Source organism: Anoplopoma fimbria, chromosome 14 (genome assembly GCF_027596085.1).
Source record: "Anoplopoma fimbria isolate UVic2021 breed Golden Eagle Sablefish chromosome 14, Afim_UVic_2022, whole genome shotgun sequence".
NCBI classification, from domain to species: Eukaryota; Metazoa; Chordata; class Actinopteri; order Perciformes; family Anoplopomatidae; genus Anoplopoma; species Anoplopoma fimbria.
The window spans coordinates 4,534,255-4,554,508 of record NC_072462.1 but is presented as its reverse complement, the minus strand read 5'-3'; the positions used below and the strand labels follow the sequence as shown (position 1 = coordinate 4,554,508).

General features: G+C 39.7%; 1 protein-coding gene across 1 annotated transcript in view; it reads left to right on the top strand.

Moving 5' to 3' along the window:
- LOC129102698 (electrogenic sodium bicarbonate cotransporter 1-like) overlaps nt 1-13,712 on the top strand; it is a 31,116-nt gene extending 17,404 nt beyond the window's left edge. The window contains 16 exon segments of the mRNA XM_054612946.1: nt 82-256; nt 2,308-2,441; nt 3,516-3,778; nt 4,242-4,265; nt 4,268-4,293; nt 4,413-4,598; nt 5,475-5,588; nt 6,159-6,320; nt 7,590-7,768; nt 8,561-8,633; nt 9,383-9,451; nt 10,006-10,179; nt 10,276-10,440; nt 10,574-10,667; nt 10,969-11,046; nt 11,184-13,712. Of these exon segments, the coding sequence (XP_054468921.1) occupies nt 82-256; nt 2,308-2,441; nt 3,516-3,778; nt 4,242-4,265; nt 4,268-4,293; nt 4,413-4,598; nt 5,475-5,588; nt 6,159-6,320; nt 7,590-7,768; nt 8,561-8,633; nt 9,383-9,451; nt 10,006-10,179; nt 10,276-10,440; nt 10,574-10,667; nt 10,969-11,012 (1,882 nt within the window). The 3' untranslated portion in view covers nt 11,013-11,046; nt 11,184-13,712.
- The last annotated feature ends 6,542 nt before the right edge of the window (nt 13,713-20,254 follow it).

Below are 20,254 nucleotides of genomic sequence, written 5' to 3'. Positions count from 1 at the left end.
ACTTCATATGCCTCTAGCTTGCATAAGCCAAGTTATGACATGAAACAATATTGCACCTACTAACTTGACTTCTTCTTTAAGGTTTTGTGGAGGTCTTGTCCTGGATATCAAGAGGAAGCTGCCATTTTTCGCCAGCGACTTCTATGATGCAATACACATCCAGTCTCTGTCGGCCATCTTGTTCATCTATCTGGGCACAGTCACCAATGCGATCACATTTGGAGGCCTACTTGGTGACGCAACGGAAAACATGCAGGTATTGTTTTATTTTATTTTTTATTCTTGTTTTATAATATGAACGAGTAAGTTTTGTGTCTGCAGAGATATGGGGGTGCTTGTTATACAGCTGACTGAAGACAAAACAAGTCTCCTGTTCACCTTGAACCAGCTGAACTTCCAGGTTGTGCTATTTGACATGTTTAACTTGGTGCCTAATAGATGAACTCTGACCTTTTTTAATATGACCATTCCAGTTTGGCTTCAGGTTGCACTGACTATTACTGAGCGTGGATCCCACAGTGGTGGACACTATATGTCTAGATGACAACCTTTTTGTATTTTATTTTACTTTATTTTCCACGAATGCAGGCGATATGGTTCTTTATAAATGTCAAAGGGTGTACAACCTATAAAAAATGATTAAAGGGGGTACTACAGCAATAAGTATTACACTTCCATAAAGTTCGGAGAATCCCAAAAGACTGGTTTCAAAAAGAAAAATGAAGCTGCAGAGCACGAGATGTAAGATTAGATGGAACTTTATTAATCCCAAAGAAAATTATTTTGCCAAATAATGCTCCAAAAGAATAATAAATAATAGTGCATTATATATAAAGTGTATAAGAAGAAATACCAACACATGTCATATAAAATAACAATGAAGTATAATGAGTAAACCAAAATACAAAAAGTATTATTGTAAATTATATTGTGTGTATATAAAGGAATATTGGCAATGGTATTGGAAAGTTATAAAGTAATATTGCCTGACTTTTATAGCTGGATTTTTGTACCTAGTACAGGTCAAGCTCCATCCTGTATTTCCCATAATGCAGCTGGATATTGTCTGTCATTAGGCCTTCCCTGACTCTTAAATGTAGAATTGAATGTAGAAACCCCACACCCTTGGGTTTGTTATACAAGCTTCCTGTTAAACGTTTCCTGTCAAGATAAACCAGATGTCTCAAAATTCAAATTTAAAAAAGCTCCCTCCCGAGCCACAGAATGATTATGTAACCGTTTTCACAGAGTGAGTGGTAAACTGTACTTCATGTGTAAATGTAAACCATATGTTATTTACATAATTCCACATTTCAAAATAAAGGCTCAGAATTGCTCCTCTGCAAAACACAGCCTCAGTAGTAGAATACTTCTCACAAGAGCTGGGCTCTGTATGTATCCTATGTACACTTAAAGGTATGTCAATGGATCAGATTTGAGATGACATAGCTGTTCTGTGTTAAGTAACACACTAATGAACAACCCAAAAAAAGTTCACTTCAGCTGGTAAGCCATGCTAATTTGGAGCTCAAGGGCTCATACTGCATCCATCTGTTGGACCTGCTGGTGGCAGGACTGCCTATGGGCAAGTTGGATAATAGACATACACTTCTGCATCCATCCCGGTGCCCCTGGTAGCCGAGCGTACAGGGTAGTCCCTGGTAGCCGAGCGTACAGGGTTGTCCCTGGGTTTGGTCGCTCTACTGGCAAGGAGCTGCATCCCTGCCGTCCTGCTGAGCACCGGCCTCACCGGATTTGCCCGCGCTGTAAATAACCACAGATCCAGATTACCCAGCCACTGTAGCCTCGTCATGGCTGTATTTCTAGTGACCCCTCCCCCCTTAGCCCACCACCTCCACCTCCTCAATCCTGCGTCACTCCTCTGAGCACAGCAGAGGGAATCCCTGCCCTCACTTGACCTCTCTCTCAGCGCAGTTCCTCCGAACAGCCAATTTGTCAATACTCATCCGTCTGCTGTGTCGCCGACGTAGCATGAGGCTTGTAAAACACACAGAGACTGAACCACTGACACGGCTGGAATTAAACAGGCCTGTCCTGAAGGGCCAGCCTTGCAGCTGTGTAATGTGTACAGGGTAAACAAAGCTTCCAGCCATGTAAGCAGAATTATGGTATTGATGTTTTGCAGGAAAAAAAATTGCTAAATACTGATGTCTGTCAAACAATGTATTTCCTGGATAGATGATATGGAGCAATGCCCAGCGAATTAACGTCCTGTCTCATCTCTTCTGTATATTTTCCACTGTGTGTGAAGTCAGTATGTGTTTTTGTTTTTTTCCATGTGTGCAGGGAGTGTTGGAAAGTTTCCTGGGGACGGCACTGACAGGAGCAGTGTTCTGTCTGCTGGCCGGTCAGCCACTGACGATTCTCAGCAGCACAGGCCCGGTGCTTGTGTTTGAAAGACTCCTTTTCACCTTCAGCAAGTGAGTTAGCAGGCGATCCAACTCATTCAGGCCCTTTTTTTATTTTTTATAAACTACAGAAAAGTTGAGAAGCGTGAAAACAGCTGCAGATATTTATAGATCGCGGTCTATCCCCAAAGGACAGAAGCTGTTTGTGTGTTTACAGAAATGTTATCCGTGTGCCCCTTTTTTATATATAAAATGAATGCAAAGAGAAAATTCACATTTACAGTAGAATGGCAACTTAGCCATAATGTTCTGGCTGGAACTTTTTGAGCTTACTGTAAATCAGTTGTCAGCTGATTGTTCATTTTCAACGTGGTTTATACGCCTACTTCCTGACCTGAATAACCACACACACCCTTGTGTAAAAACACATGTCGGAGAAAGTGTCTAAAAGTGCATCCAACAAAAGACATTACCTCCTGTAATGGTGGGAATACAGAAAATGTATTCTGAGATATTCCAAAATAAATATCTGCTAAAAATACATATACCGGGCAAAGTAAATGTAAATGTGCAGATATTACGAGTATTTTACAATACCAGATGGGTATTGAAAGTTGTTTCTCTTTCCTCTGCCACACACAGAGAGAGAGAGAGAGAGAGAAAGAGCAAGAGAGTCTTCTAGCATTACCAAACACCACGTTGATTCTGTTCCATTATTAATAATTCACTCTCATTGAATTTTACACTGTGAGTGAAGAATGTTGTGGCCTCTGTGTCCGCCAAATGTTTCCATGTCTCAAGTTGTCGGTTGCTGAATCAGTAGCAGCTGTTGGCCGGTCTACAGCTGTTGGATACGTATAGCACAGGCGCATCGTTTCCTTATGGAGAAATGCCTTACAACTCTGGTTGCAAGCGTCAACTTTGTTTTATTTTGAAGGGCTACAGAGCATAACTCATTTTCACAAGCCTTTTTAAAAACACTTAAAGGAAGCCTTACCTTTGCAGAATTCACATTAGACAAAGGCAATTGAAAGTACAGGGAATTCTCGTAGGGGCTATAATTGCTTGGAATTAAAATGTGAAGGTGTAGGGATACACTTGTACACCATTTACCCATCCCTAATGTGCCAAATCTGTCCTCCTCAGAGACAACGAGCTGGACTACCTCGAGTTCCGGCTGTGGATCGGCCTGTGGTCGGCTGTATTCTGTCTGGTGCTGGTCGCCACAGACGCCAGCTTCCTGGTGCAGTACTTCACCCGATTCACCGAGGAGGGCTTCTCCGCTCTCATCAGCTTCATCTTCATCTACGACGCGTTCAAGAAGATGATCAAGCTGTCTCACCACAACCTGATCAACTCCGACTACGACCCCAACCTCATCACCCTCTACGACTGCAGCTGCATGCCCGGTATGTAGAACCTCACTTTGGGTGCAGCAGGTTAAGATAAATTGTTGGAATAGCAGTGTAAAGATAGATTACAGGAGGGGTTTCGCTGTATCCAGTAACATGGGCAGTGTCTGATATCACCATTCCAACCAGTCCTTCGCCTAAAAACTCCTCTTTGTTTGGCGCCATCAGCATCTCGGTATCACCTGTGATGCCAGACAGTGAAAGCTGAAGAGTTGTGTTTTTGTGCCACTTTGGCAGTGAAACAAAGTTTTCTACTCATTCTTGCCTTATTTACAGTGGAGATAACAAAATGATACTAGTATGAGTCTGCCTGTAGATACCACTGTTTACTTTCTCAACAGCCCTCTCTGTTTCTCTGTCAGGATTGTTTGGGTGTATGATGTTGACACTGATGCAAAATGACAAGTGTGATACTGTATGCGATAGAAGTATTCTCATTTTGGTGATTATTGTTTACTAGGCAACTCATCAAATCTGACTGATGTCTCCCGTGGATAAACAGTACTAATGTGGTATGTTGTTTATTTCGTATTCGTGACATTTAGCAGCATGGCTCTAGAATTTAAACACTGTTGCCGTTTCTCTCCACAAACTGTTGCGTAAAGGCCCCTCTTTGTCCTCGTCTCTCCAGCTAGTGAACGCCACCTGGGAGACCCTGACGAAGCAGCAGTGTGTGACGTATGGAGGCCGGCTGGTTGGAGACGCCTGTGGCTACGTGCCTGACATCTCCCTGATGTCCCTCATCCTGTTCTTTGGGACCTACACCTGCTCCACGACGCTGAAGAAGTTCAAGACGAGCCGCTTCTTCCCCACCACAGTGAGTGATGGCAGCTTCTTTTTTTGTTTTTGTTTTTTACAGTTTTGGCCCTGTGCCTAAATCTCAGTTTTGTCGACGAGCTCAAGTGTCAGTGTGAGTGAATGTGGAAAGGTCAGATTTGACACTATTAACAGTGTTTGAAGCAAAGAAGGGCATGACGCTCCAGCTCTGATCCTTAAATTATTGCTACTTAATTTAGATTTTATTCGAATTGGTAATGGCGCTTATCTGGCAAATCTCCAAAATAAATGACAATCAGTTAGACTTAGTCTAGGGCCATGCTAGTATTAAAGGAATACTTCACCCACAAAATGACCATTTGTATGTACATTACCCAATTTGAATAACAGAGAATAAAAAAAACTGAGAAAAGTCTTAAAGTAATATTTAAAAACACGAGTAGCATGCCAGCTTGTAAGGTTTTAGCAAAGATGCCTGTGTTTGGGATTTAACGAGCATATGACTGGATAAATGACACTTGGATTATACTGCACAAGTTGTGTGAGAGTTTGTTATAGTAGTGTTGCTCTTGTTAAACACATCCCCCATTTACCTCAATTCATCTGGAATTTTCTCTTATTTTTATTTTTTATTTCTTACATGCAAGAAAAAATATTGATCACCAAGATTTACCATTTGCATAACTTTCCATTTCCCTAGACGCAAGTTAGTGAGCAAGTGTGTTTACTCAGAGATATACTGTAATTGCACCTGCTGCACTTGCAGTAGAAAAAGCACACACTCAGCAAGTTAATGTTTACCTTTAAAGATGTAGGTTAACAGGATGTAGGTCTTAGTCAGACACAAAGAAAATATCACTGCCACAAGCAAAAAAAAAAATAAAAGAAACCTGCTGTACATGTTTACTCCTTCTAGGTGAGGAAGCTCATCAGTGACTTTGCGATCATCTTGACCATCTTGCTCTTCTGCGGCGTGGACGCCTTCGTCGGGGTGGGAACTCCAAAGCTCATTGTGCCAAGTGAATTCAAGGTATATACCATGGATGAAGTACTTTGAATAGAAAAAGTGACGTACATTCACATTAAAAACTAGCCATTATTTAATTTTGTGTTTTGGAATAATAACTGAATTGTTTCCAGCCATGTGCTGTGTCCTCTAATAACACTGATAATGATCCGTGTTTCTCCCAGAGAGCCTCTGAAAGTCTTCAAAATCCCAGTATAATGCTGTCATTGTAGTTTGCCCAGTAAGCGATACATGACACTAAGGCACATTCAGTTTCGGATATTGCAGTGCTCAAATGTTCCTCAGCTGGCGTTAAGACCACCCTGCCTTGACGGAGAGGAAGGGAACAATGGGGTGGACGGGCGGGTAGCTGCATCAAATAACACTTAATCATAGGTGATGTGAGAACACAGACAGTCTTTGTTAGAGCACCGAGTCTAAATTCACAGATTTCTGTCATGTAACAATGCACTAGTCATTTATTTACGTACTTCAGTGATAAGACTCTCTGAAAGTGTAATGGAGTAGGCACGTGGAATTAGTTTAGGGGTCTCCGTCACTTTAACATTTCCCGTTCTTCATTTTTTCGTCTAGCCCACGAGTCCACTGAGGGGCTGGTTTATTCCTCCCTTTGGCGGGAACCCTTGGTGGGTGTACCTGGCAGCCACAATCCCCGCTCTGCTGGTCACCATTCTGATATTTATGGACCAACAGATCACCGCCGTGATTGTCAACAGGAAGGAGCACAAACTCAAGGTTGGTGCACCACCTCAAAGTTGTATTCAGTTTTGAAAATTCTAGGATACAAATGGATGACAAAACTGTACAGAAAACTACTGAAAATGAAGGGTTGAAGCCAGGAATGGTTAGAATTGACTAGCCCCCCCCAAAAAGTCTACAAACTGTTAATTGGTAGAAAACACATTTATCTCCATGCACGACTGTCTAAATGCTGTTTAGACTTTCAAATGATGGAGAATGTCTGGGGGGGGGAAATGTAAAATCCCTTCATTAAAACAGTCAAATGGAGTAATTGTTGCTGTATTATATTTGCAACAGGTGACTGTTATTATAGATTCTACTTGGCACAAACCGACCCGCACAGTTCTGTCAACTTTCCCTCTTTAATGCTAACATACATGCTTTCACAACATAAACATCTTGTTACTATTTGCTCCTTTGCTACCTTGTCCGGTGGCTCTAGAGGGCATAGAGTCCAGTTTCTCAAATGGCACAAACTCACAAGTACAATTATCCAAAAGAGTAGGACATCCTTTGTCCTCTGTATAAGAACAGTGTAATTAGCCAACAGGTCACACCTGTGCCGATTTAGAACCCTGGCACTGCTCCAACGGGCTACATCTACTCATCTCTCTCCTGCAGCTGACCACACCTCTTGTAGAATGTAAATTGTTTCCTGTTAAGCTAATTAAAACTCAGAACTTTCCTGAAACAAGACAGAAAACATGACCTCAGTGTCCTTAGCGGTAGTGGAGAGACTAGAGGGATGCGTAAAGTCATAAGTTGGTGACATTAGTGCCCTGTAATTGCAAATTAGGTTACAGTAATTATTGCATGCCTCATGATGTAACAACATTGCGTTAGAGAAAAAGTGTCTACATCCATTTTTAGGGGCAAAATACAGTACTTTGCTTTCATTGTATGTTCTCTCATATTGCATTGCAGTAACTATTTAAAGTGATCATGTACCAAATGACTAATCATTGCTGATATTGTGTACTAATGAGTCATAATTGTGTACTAATGAGTCATAATAAAGCACATGGTTTGAATTCCTTCACTATCAGACTTCAAAGCAGACCGGATGGCATACAGCCAATGATAAACACTCATTATAACCATAAGAGACTTGAAATTTGACTTGGACTTGCAAATAATGACTTGTGACCATCTCTGGTGTGCAAGGATTATTTTAGTTTCTGGAAATTCCCCCTTTTTGATGCATATACTTCATGTGTATACTTCTCAATTTCATTCTTGAGCTCTCTCACGCTCTCCTCTCAGAAAGGTGCTGGCTATCACTTGGATCTCTTCTTGGTGGCCATCCTGATGATTATCTGCTCTTTCATGGGCCTGCCGTGGTACGTGGCCGCCACTGTCATCTCCATCGCCCACATCGACTCTCTGAAAATGGAGACCCAGACGTCAGCCCCCGGGGAGCAGCCCAAATTCCTGGGTGTCAGGTGAGTTAGCGCAGCTGCTGGACACTGCTGTTGACCTCATTGAATAATTGAATTGTCTTGTATTGTCGGGCTTTTTGACTGTGCCAGGTAGTTAATTACATTTTATTTTGGATTCCCAGGGGAAAATGCATCTAAGCAGGGGGCTAGAAGGCCGTAATGCTGTGTGTTAGATTCCATACTAGGAGTTTATATGCACAAAAAAAGACATAATTGAGTCATGCACAATACATTTGCAAATGTGCACAAGTTGACAAGACTAATTTCCTCCTGCTATATTCATGATTATTTTTAAACCATAAAAGAGAAGTGGAAAAGCCAGAAATTAATCAGGAAGAAAAGTAACACAAGAACACAAAAAGACAGAAAGCAGTCATAGAAAGGGAGAGAAAAGCGGGGGGAACACATACTTGCACATTAAGTTTTTTTGGTTATCTTGACTGTTCTTTAACTCTTTAAATGATTATGTATCATGGCATCAAGGATTTTTTTGTGTAGTCAATGAGGTGGTTAATTTAAATATGCATATTCCTAACCTTTCTGTTGAAAGTGAAGCTCCATTTTGTTTTCCCAAACTGAAGCCTGGGAACAAAAGTTTCAGACATAGCTTGTACAAATACAAGTTTTCAGTGTGTGAAATTATATACAATAGTGAATTTGGTTCTCTGGATTTAACTGTCATTATAGAAACGTGGTATGAACAGTTTTTCAGTGGTCCTGATCTATTGCCTCTTATGTTTACATTCTTGTGAGGTTTACTGAATATTGTGTTTTTCCTCTTTATCACTGATCCAGAGAGCAAAGAGTCACCGGTATCTTTGTGTTCCTCCTGACGGGACTGTCCGTCTTCATGGCCCCTATCCTCAAGGTAGTGCTCCAACTTCTTAATTCTTCCATGAAAACAAGGATTACTGTCCTCCTCCTTTAGGACAAACTCCTGTCGTCTCTCTCCAAATTTATAATAATTTCAGATCTTTTATTCATCCCATTAGAAACTCTGAGTTGAAGTAATTAGATGTGAAATAAGCATGCTCATCAGGGCTTAAACTCAGTTTGCAGATGAATGCCTTTTTCAAGTTTCCATTCCCACATGAAGCTGCCAAACTGAAGAAAAAAAAAAAAAAAAAGTGAAGTTACTGGTTGTTGGGGCTGGTACTCCCTCTTGTGGACAATTTGAATATTGTTCTTGTGATCTGTGAACACATTTTCCTTTTTTCTGAGTCATCTGTTGTACTAAAGTGAATTTGGGAAAGATGTAAGATGTTTAAGTATAAATTGTAACATGTGCCGTTTCTAATGTCTTTTCATCCGTCGTGCTGAATCTACTTCTGGTTTGATTGGCACATTTCTGCATTAGCTTACTGCTTTAAAGCTCTAAAGGTAATACTGCGCAAGTAGCTGCTAAAGCTGCACTAATGGCAGCCAAGTGCCTTGTCACTCTGAGGAGACGTCTACTAAAATAACTTTCTAAGGAAAGCTGCTTGTGGAAGCAATGATGCCAACAATAAACACTCACCTGTAACATCTTTAGCATCTCTTTAACCTTTTCATGTATTAAACCTAAACTGACGTAATTGCATATTAATAATTTGTTTTATTGTGCTCCGTGTCCTTCAGTTCATTCCCATGCCGGTGCTCTACGGTGTGTTCCTCTACATGGGTGTGGCGTCACTCAATGGGGTCCAGGTGAGCGAGTCTGACCCATTACCCATTACATTTCACTAATTTGAAAAGTAATTGCACGCTAAGTAAACTACAAGAACAAGTTCAACATTAATCCTTTTATACGATTGGGAATTATTTACTCGGTCAACATTAGCTCAGCTCCAAGGACCGCACCACTCCTCCATTTCTGACTGAAACCTACCTGAATGTAGGCCAACCAATCATATGCAAGCTAAGCTAAAGGTGGCTAGCAAGCAGCTAATACACAACATGTAAATAAGATGATTTAGCTAGTGTGTTTGTCCTCTCTTTTATGGTACTGTAATAACTGAATTTAAAAATGCAATGCCGTTACTGGAAAACGTAACTACATCACTGTAAAGCGCTACTAACTTGTTACCTCAGAGCATTGCTGCTAACAAATCAAAAGAATACCCATAAAAGTCTACTGAAGTCTGTCAATCACTCAAATGAAAGAGGAAGTGAGCTCATGTGAAATAGAAGATGCATCTTGTATGAACTACTCAAATATTCTAAATGTCTGACTGCAACTTGTGTTTTTTGCTTCGTGTCAGTTCATGGACCGGCTGCAGCTTCTCCTGATGCCCGCCAAGCACCAGCCGGACCTCATCTACCTGCGGCACGTCCCCCAGAGACGCATCCACTTCTTCACCTTCATCCAGGTCCTGTGTTTGGCCCTCCTCTGGATCCTCAAGTCCACCGTGGCGGCCATCGTCTTCCCCGTCATGGTGAGGAATGGCCGCAAACAGTGATGTAGCCAAACACTTTTACACAAAGCTCGATCCGGGCATGGGAGATAATCACACTGTTTTCTGTGACCTCAGATCTTGGCATTGGTTGCCGTCCGTAAGGCGATGGACTACGTGTTCTCCCAGCACGACCTCAGCTACCTGGACGACGTCATCCCGGAGAAAGACAAGAAGAAGAAAGAGGATGAGAAGAAAAAGAAACACAAGAAGAAGGGAAGCATAGATAGCGAAATCGAATTTGTAAGTTCTTTCAACTTAAATATTTAAATGTAGATACCAAAAATTGTTGTGATGTGGTTGTCCACAGACTCCTGTAGTTCCTCACCTTTTTAAAAACCAGAAGTGTTAATGTTCTCCCTCCGTCCTCCCACAGTCTGACTACCCCTACAATGAAAATATACCCAGTATAAAAATCTCTATGGATATGATGGAGCAGGAGCCCATGTTGGGTGATAACTCTAAGGATAGTGAGTACAAGCCGGGGATTGCTTCGCTTCTAAAGGCTTCATGCTCAGCTTTTGTCCTTTCAAACTAGCCTTCTTGCATGCACTAACAAATGTGATACCTCAGCAGATCAATATGCTTTTTTGACTATTCTTTGACACTGCTCTAACCTGCCAGTTTAAACAGTTTGGAAAAAAAAAAATTCTATCACCCAAAGCAGCTTTGCGGCGCTTTCCTTTTCATTTCTCGACTTTTCTGCTGACAACTTTGACATTTCAGTGTTGGTGAAGTATATATTTAAGTCATTTTCTTTCCCCCCCCTAGGAGATCCATCCCAGACTGTCCTTAACCCGCATTCGACGTGCTGAGCACTACTTTGAGTCTCCCACCGTGGCCGAGTGAGTGAGTACAGGCTGGTGTTTCGCTTGCCATTTCTTCTCTGGATGCAAAGTGCTTAAGTAGTTCTCACCGTTTTCTTTTTTTTTCATTTTTTTGTTCATACAGCACCATAATTATATTACTGTGTCTTCCTCTTCCAGTCTTGACAAAGGTTCGTACAAAAAGTGTTTGCCTCAGATTCAAATAAACAAGGGCTCTGAAGATACAACTCGCTTCTGGAGGAAGGGCTCCGAAACAGATCTGTGAATGAATTATCAAAAGGAGCAGCGGAACCAGCACAAAATGGCAAACATCCTTTTTTTTTTTTTGTACTGTAGTACCACATTGTTGTTGTTGTTATTGTTATTATTATTATTCCCTGTGTGAGGATTTAAATCAGAAGGGCTGGAAGTATTTGTCTTAAAATTAAAAACGCTTTGGTGGTACTGACTTTAAAATGAGGACTGACACAGGATACGTTTGCATTCTTCCTCCGCATGAGTTCTAGCAGAAAACAAAAGGGCTACTCAAGGTCAATGCAGCTTTTATGTGACATTAATAACTTATGAATGTGTACGCTAATGAGCGTCCAGCTAAAAAGGATGTCCGGGGTTTGGGAAGTTTGTAGAATACAGATGGATCAGGAAGTTTTTTTTGGTTTTTTTTTTTAAATCAATTTATTCCAAAAAACAGAACCAGCCTCTCTTCTTATAGAACTGTTTTTATAAAGTAGCCTAGTTATTTTAAATATTCCTTGTGGAGTTTAAATCATAACTCCTGGAATCTAAAGAGTAAAAAAAACAAACATGGTGGAGGTACCTACATATGGAGGCGAGAATACACATAAAAATCCTCTTTTACTTGTAGCAAACAAAAGGGCTACAGAAGGTCATCTGTGCACAGGCATGAGCGGACATTCATTTTGTATTTATGGGCATATCAATTATTTATCACACATCCATCTCCGGCTGCATATGCATAAAACACATCCAAGAGATCGCGTAAGAATACCATGTTGGTTTCATTGTGGTAGGAAGTGAATGGTTGAACACCGTACAGACTGGAATTTCTGTTTTTGTCCATTTTTTTTTATTTTTTTCCCATTATTTCTTCCCCTTTGTTCTATATTTATTATATTTAAACTCTCGGCAAATGAATTTGCTGTTCGAACCTAAAGTATGGCTTTACCATATAACTTCCCCATTTGTGCTAATTTGAAGATATTCTTTCTGTGGTCTGTATCCACTTGGCTGTCTCCTCCCTGTTTTAGGGAGATCTAGATGTATTCTACCTGTATGTAGCTCTACCTCTCATATTTCTGTAGGTGCCAGGCATTCTATTTTAAACATCTGTTGTGCAATTATTTGTGATCAAACACTGATTTTTTTTTTTTTTTTTTTTTTCCACTGGCACTGCATAGGATCTCTGAATCTTCACTTTGAGTTCCTTTTTGCTGTGTGACACTTAATATATTGTATATTTGTTTGTCAATATGAAATGATTATGTATGATTTTTTTGCCATGTTTTTAAGGGTAATTCCACCAGAATATTTTTCTTCCCAAAAACATTTTTTTTTTCTTTTTTTCTTTTAATGATTTAAGTACTGACGTTGGGGTAAACCGTGATGGCCTGCAACATCCTCACGCTCAACTGTGAACTCAACCCGAAAGAAAGCCTATTGAGATGAAATTTCCTTTCAAAATGTGATCATATTTAAACTGTGTTAATGTGATACATTTTCAAACTTTTGAGTACATTTTTGTTTTTAAATTATGTAAAGTGTGTTTTTATTTTATGCAAATCAACAAACAATCACTGTGAGGCAATGCGATGTTGTGACTTCCAGTCCTGGAAGGACTTCTGCTTTAAAGCTTATAGGGTAGAAGTTGTCTGTAAAACAGCTTCACTTTAAAATCCAAATTTTGCTGATTCATCAATCGTAATCTAAATTCCATTTAGTGACAGTGTGATGTCTTAAATTTGCTTTTTTCAAATTGCTTGATCATGCTTCTTTTGCCGATTTTGAAGTGCACACTGTAACTTGAACTGATTTAGGATATTAATGCATATCTGAATGTGTAATACATCTCAATCGCTTGAAATACCAAAGCAAAGGAACACGCACAATCAGCGCTGCTTCTGATCTGATTTGTAGTGCAAATAAGGGCTTTAATTAATGCGTTCACAATCACATCAATATGCCGTTAAGATGTGAAGCACAAGACTGTTACAGTTTGCTTTGAACCAAAAATCAAAAACCACACGGTCTTCCAATTTTGTTGTATGATCTGTATATCTTGACTTTTTGACTTCCTGGTTCTGATTCCACAATGAATATAATATTTTTGAACCAATTTTATACAAACCATCGTATGTGCTCAATAACCATAGGTTACTCTGAAAGAAGCAGATGTCTGTCTTTTCTTTTTTTTTTTTTTTTTTTTTTTTTTTTTTTATGGAGTAGTGTTTTGAATAAGCACAATAAAACAGTTCAGGTGATTCCTAAATGCATAGTTGTGTTTTTATTTTAATAACAGTTTTGTTGTGGATGGGTTTTCAAATGGAGCTATATACAGACGGTCTGAATAGTAGTTTTCTTTTTTTGAGGGGATGAACCGAGTTGGATTCAAGCGCCGAGCTAAGCCGTGCTCAGTCTCACAGCAAAGATGAGGATGGATGGCCGCATAGTTTCCACGATCACAGGACTTGGGTCGGCTGTAATGAGACTAATTGGCTCATTACTGAGAGTCGCTTTGTTCTTGTCGATGCCAAGAGGAAAGAAAATGAATGTAATAGTTTGCTCATCTGGTGTGGGAGAGAACATCAGTGGTTTCACCCCCTGTCAACCGCTCAGGTTAATGTCGCTGGATATTACATGTGTTGCCCGAGCGACTGAAAATGATGGATGGTGTGTGAGTCGAAGCTCAGGAGGGGATTACCTGACTTAAAAACAAACTGAACCTCCTGCATCCGTTCATCACACAACAGTAGACGTTTCTCAAGTGTATTAAATCAAATAAACTAAAGTAGATGTATCTTAAATGCACTGTGTAAATACGTGCTTGTGTTGCTCCTTTTACATGGTGTTTCATACAAAGCTGCGTTGTATTTTTGCTCAAGGGGGCAGCAGTGACTACGTGCTCCACGGGTAACATGAATCTTTGCTCAAAACTGTTGCTACGACAACAGTTGAGGCCCCTGACAACATCTGATAGACAGAAAAAAAACAAAAAACTCCTGTAGAGTGTGATGCAATACAATAGTCCTATCTTTGCAAAAGTTGCATTTAGTGTCAGAAGGATGATGCTGAAACTCTGGTATATTTTGAGGCAGTATTTTGTAGGTGTTGTATTGCATTAGACTGGTGTTTTAATGTTTGTTTTTCACAACAATATTCCAAAATTTATCACTTTGTAATCCAATAATCCTGCAATACCTGGTTACTGTTTGTAGATAGACAAAAACAGTTGCATCCTCAATAAAACTAGTTATACTTGATACTCAAAATGTTGCAGTCTGCTATCATTTTCTTTCAGTACAGAAAATAACAAGCAGCAAGATTGGCAAAGTTTGCTTTCCTAGGCTGTTTTGAAATGAAGGATACAACAAACCAATCTATAAAGTCACCCTTTATACGTGCTTCATAAGTGGTAACTAATGGCTTTATTAGCTAGTAAATAAATCACTAATTCTTTATAGATCTGTTATCAACATTAAGAAATTTTAGGTTTTGATCTGTTTGGTGCTTTTTGTCCTTTCTATTTCCTAATGATTCATTTATAAAGGATGGTAACCCATAAACGGATGCTTTCTAATCAGCCATCAATTCTAGAGTTCATTAAACTTAGCACGTCACCTACATGACTGCAGCTGTTAATGTCAATAAGTTAATTAAAGGATCTTGGTCCAGGTAAGGGGGGGTAGCGATTCTTCACAACCTGGCAACCCAAAAGTGGTTCTAGTAGAATGTGTGCATTTATTTTCTGAGGTTTCATAGCTGATACTTGGTATTCATGTGTGGTTTAAGCTATGCAAAGAGAAAACAACATTATTATCTTAAGATCAAATGTCTCAACAGACATGTTTGATAAATAAAAACCCACACAGGTGTTTTGAGTTATTCTGGCTGTGTGGGTGCGTGTAGACTAATGAGTGAAATCCTCCCGTTAGCTTTGTTGAGCCTGTTGGGGCGGATCATATCAAACCTCTATGATTCTTATTGGTAGATGAAGATTTATGACCTGATGGATTCTCATCAAAGCTCCGGCCCACATTCAACTTGAGCAGAAGTCTAATCAGCCAGAATAACTCAAAACACCTGTGTGGGATTAAACAATCTTTAAGGGGAGACAATCCAGTAGAAAACAATGTTTTACATGCAACGATCAAGACCAGTGACCAAAATACACATTTAGGTGGTTTTTTTATGACTTTGTCTATTTGCCTATGTATAATTCTCCAAAATTCACCAAACTTTAGCATTAGATAATGTCTAAGAGGCTTATTTGACAATACAATTAAAGAAAACTTGTTGTACAAAAAAATGTATCTTAATGTAAGTAATCAACTGGAAGGTTTCATGTTGATATCTACAAGTTGATTTATTTTACCCTATTCATTTGTAGTGTCTTCAAACTTAATGGAATTTTACAATGCATACCTTTTTAAAGGCCATTTTCAAAAAAATTGCCAGAAATCTACACTCCAGTGGCACTGACACACACCAGCTTTCTAATTTTATTTCCATCTATATTCTGAAGATTTTTACCAAAAAAAAAGATTTATATATCGTTCCTATTTTCGAAATGTATTGAGTGATACAAAAACATTTCCTCAGTGAAAAAAATTACTTTAATGTCAACAAAATGAAACAAGAATTTTGAACCTGGCTTTATCCAGATTTCTGTTTCAGTAATGCAAGCAAATAAGCACATATGTAATAAAACAATGCCTCATTTGCAATTATTGACACAATATTTTGGTTACCTTACAAAAGTACATACACAAAATAATTGCACAAAACATGGCTGGAGTTAAATAATAAATGTATAGGCTCTTGAGTTATTGCACCTGTGAGCTGGAGGGCGTTTCATTTCCAGTATAGAAGCGCTTGATTTGTTCCTTTTCTGAGGTATGATCAGACGAATGCTTCGGTTACACAATCAACTTATGCCGGGAGTAGAAATAGATGTTCTGTTCAGCAGCTTATTCCCATAACAGCTTTGACAATACTAATAAACTGAAAGTGCACCGGCTGGCTCAGACACACACACACACACACACACACACACACACACACACACACACACACACACAATCACACACAATCACACCCTGTCCATCCCCTCCCATCACACGGTCTCCAAGGGGTTCATCACAACGTTCTGTGATTGTCTGTCCAGACTCTGCAGATTGTAACATCTTTTAGTCACAGGGTGCAATCAGTGGGTTTCCCTCTGGGTGTTCCACAAGAACATGTCAAATGTCTTTAAAAAAAATAAAAAATGTCTTTCCCTTTTCCAGCCCAAGCAATCGCAGTTATGTAATTAGTCACAGTTAATAAAATTGGTCTATATTCATGAGCTAACTTGGTTGCTGTCTGACACTTATTCTACACGACATGCTGGTGTGTGTCTGTTAATTAATAACTCTCTGTTCTAACGCTGTCGCAAGGAACATATTGTGAAAATAAAAGTGTTGTAGGACGGATGTTTGAAGGCATCATGGTTACTTTCCTGTCACACAGTGTCTCTTTGTCACGTAATGCTATGTAATTGTACTTTCATTGCAATGCGGAAAAGAAAAAGTATGGATTGCCATTTGTATACATGTGCAGTCCAAACAAAGCAAAGCGAACACAGTGTGAAAAATGTGTTACAATTAGTTCTCAGGGGGGGACGAGGTGTGGGACCTTTTGAGAGACAATTTAATAACGAGGTAAGCGGAGCAGAAAACCACGCTGCAATAAATTCTGTAAAGTCACGAAGCCTGTAATTATTGTTCTATTTAAACTCTGAAGTCGTGTTGTTAAGCCATATTTTTCACAGTGCGTTTTTATTAGTCTGTCGTGTTCCGCCTCCTTAATTGAGTCTCTTTTCCCCCAGAAAACAAAATGAGGTCATTATTTTTTTGTATGATTGTAACACTGTTTTTTACAGTTTCATGTAAATGTGATGGCAGTTTTACACTTTTACACGTTTCTGCCAGGAAAAGGAAAAACTGATGAACTTTTTGACTTCGCATGAGTATTTTTTATTCTAATTATGCCTGTTTTTTTGGAGGTTTTTTTTACTTGCTGAAAAGGGTAAAAAAAAAAAAAAAAAAAGAAAGAGGCAGTGAATCTCACGCTCACAATTATCATTATTTAAAGCTATGGTAAAATCCATAGTTCCAATAATAAGGTTTTTTAATTAATTACTGATGGAGCCTGAGAAATCATTAAAGTTTAGCGGTTTACCAGAAGTTACTCTGCTCCCTGCACTTTCTGTAAATGTTGTGTCATCTCTAAATAAAAGTATAAAATATACCTTTAACAACTTGATGATGTCAGCAATGTATTTTATATCTGAAAAAATTCTACATAGGCAAACCAAAGCTTATAGAGTTCCCAGTATACCAGAGCTGCATGTTTTTAGACTGTAGGAAGGAAACCCACACAGACACTCAAAGAACATGGAAACTCCACAGAGAAACAGTCCCGCTGGATGTCTGGTTCAAACTAATGACTTTCCTGCTGTTATGCCACTACTTGCTTCAATGTAGTTAATTATCCCCTATGTCCAAATGCTTCCATTTGCAAACCAATTTTTTACTGCTCTGATACTGTATGTTTTTTCTGTTTCAAGTACACAGAGTTCTAGCTGTCATAAACTTTTTTGCTATTGGCCAAAGTTTTTAAGCTATGAAAGAAGGCCAAGTGTCTTACAATACAAATAATTGTCATTCGCACTTCAAATGAGCAGACAATGGCTGTCTGCACGTGGTTCAGGGTTTTGACAAGTGGAGCAGAACTGCTGTCTTTTGTCTTTGAAGAAAAGAGAAGGTTGAACATTTCTCTCACCAGATGCCACTGAACGGCTTATGCGTTTGTCAGCAGCCGGATGATGAATTCCTTTTTTCATTTCCATACGTTGACAGTTGCTAAGCTAGGACTTTTTCAAGTGCTGCTGTGAAAGTATTTCTCAGTAACCCAAGGGAGAGAATGCTACTTGTCCGTGTTTTGATGTCCCCTGATGTCCTCCGGTCTCTCTTTCTCTAGTGTTCTCCCTGACAGAAGGTTAAGACCAAGAGCAGACAGAGTCCTCTGGTGACTTGCACTCAGACATGATTTATGTAGAGTATAGTTGAATGGCATTGTAACACAATGGGATTCAACCCTATTCATTATTTGAGGAATGTTGTCAGTTATCTGCAGGGCAATGCTAATGTCACACTTGACTAAAACTGGCTATATAACGTTAACACTAACCCACGCAGAGGCCAGATAGGTGAAATGCGTTTGTTAGTATATGTTTCAAACAACATGTGAGACTTCAGCATTTTTTAACATAAGGGCAAAGGGCAAAAAAGCAGATATGTAGCCTGGAGGGATGAGTTCAGGCAGCCATGGAGGAAAAAATAGCACTATAAAAAAAAATCAATGGGCAACAACTCTTGGAGAAGGAGAAGAGGAAAGGTCATTTGTAATCCCTTAACATTTTTTTTATTTATTTTACTTGCATTTAAATAATTAATTTCAGATCATTCACTCTCCCTTAATGGCTGAAAGGAACATTACTTGCTTTAAACATCGCATGCTAGCATTTTGAGGATGTTAGCACGCTGATGTTAGCATTTAGCTTGCGCAGCATCAGAGAGCTGCTTATATAGCTGTAGACGCTTATTCCTGTTTAGTGTCGCTGTAGACTGGTGACTACAAAGAGATACAAAGCGGCTTTAAGTATTAAAAACAACTACAACATGGGTAAAAAGACAACCACAGGCAAGTCGTGACACCAAATGAGAAAGAGACACCAAAGGACCACAAAAAACCACAGAGAGATGCATAAAGAGATACGAAGCAAGATGCAAAACAACCACAAAGAGACTGAAAACATTTATAAAGAGACACAAAATGGCAGCAAAAAGAGCAAACTATCATAATTTAATCAGGCAGTCGTTACAAAGTTCAGGACACACTGCAGGCTCTATTTCTAAAGACAACCAAACTCTAGTTGACAGTATATTTCCTCCCCCTCACTTCCCTCTAAGGTGAGAATCTGTACAGTATTGACGGGATTTGCGCTAAAGGCATTTTAACGTGTTAATTAAGCATTCTGCTGCAACTGCAATTACTGGTAGCTGAAAGGCTACTCACAGTAATGAGCACTCACAGTAATGAACTGTTCGTGTGGCAACCACGTGAGTGTTTCTTTTATTGAAAATAAATGATAGAACAAAAAAACAAAAGTCAAGTAGCATCTGTCCGCCTATCAAGTACCAACCCTCCTCGACAACCGTCAGGTATCTACCTGCGGAACTCTTTCTCCCACCTCTCGCTCCTGCATCAATCATGTCGTCCCTTCATTAAGTCTCCCTTCAGCTTCTCATCCCTCACCTCACGTATGATGTTTGCCATATTCCATTTTTTTTTTTTACAGGTCTTCGCACGATATGAGAGACGCGCTGCTGCCTGCATTACTGTAAATTCTTAAGCCAACATGTACCACAAACCTAATCAAAATACTCCTATTTCACATCCACCTGGAAAGACTTGTGCACACCAAGTAAGCTTCCCATTCCCTCCACTTAAGCAGTGAAGGTGTGAGAGAAAAAAGGTGAGACCTGATCAGTGCAGGATCTGGTGCTTGACAACTTTAGGGTTGATCTGATATAAGCCATGACAATACTCAACCCTCACTTATTTGACGGATGCCAAATAAGAAGCCTGAGTCTCTTCAGATGTCCAACCTCTGCCCCTCAAAGACAAGCAGTCAGTATAGTGCATATACTGTATATATGAGAGCTATACTGTAGATATTGTGTTCAATTCACACAACACCTCCAGAAATGCACAGCTGCTAGCACCTGCGACCCCCTGCTCTCACCTCCGTGAGTCTCATCTCCTCCCTGTCATCCATAAGCGCTACAGCAGTCTCTGCCTGGCAGGCGGGATGAGCAGATGCACAGGGTCTCACATAGGGATGAGAGAGAGCAGCTTTAGGCTCTGAATGAATGGAGTTTTTGGATACA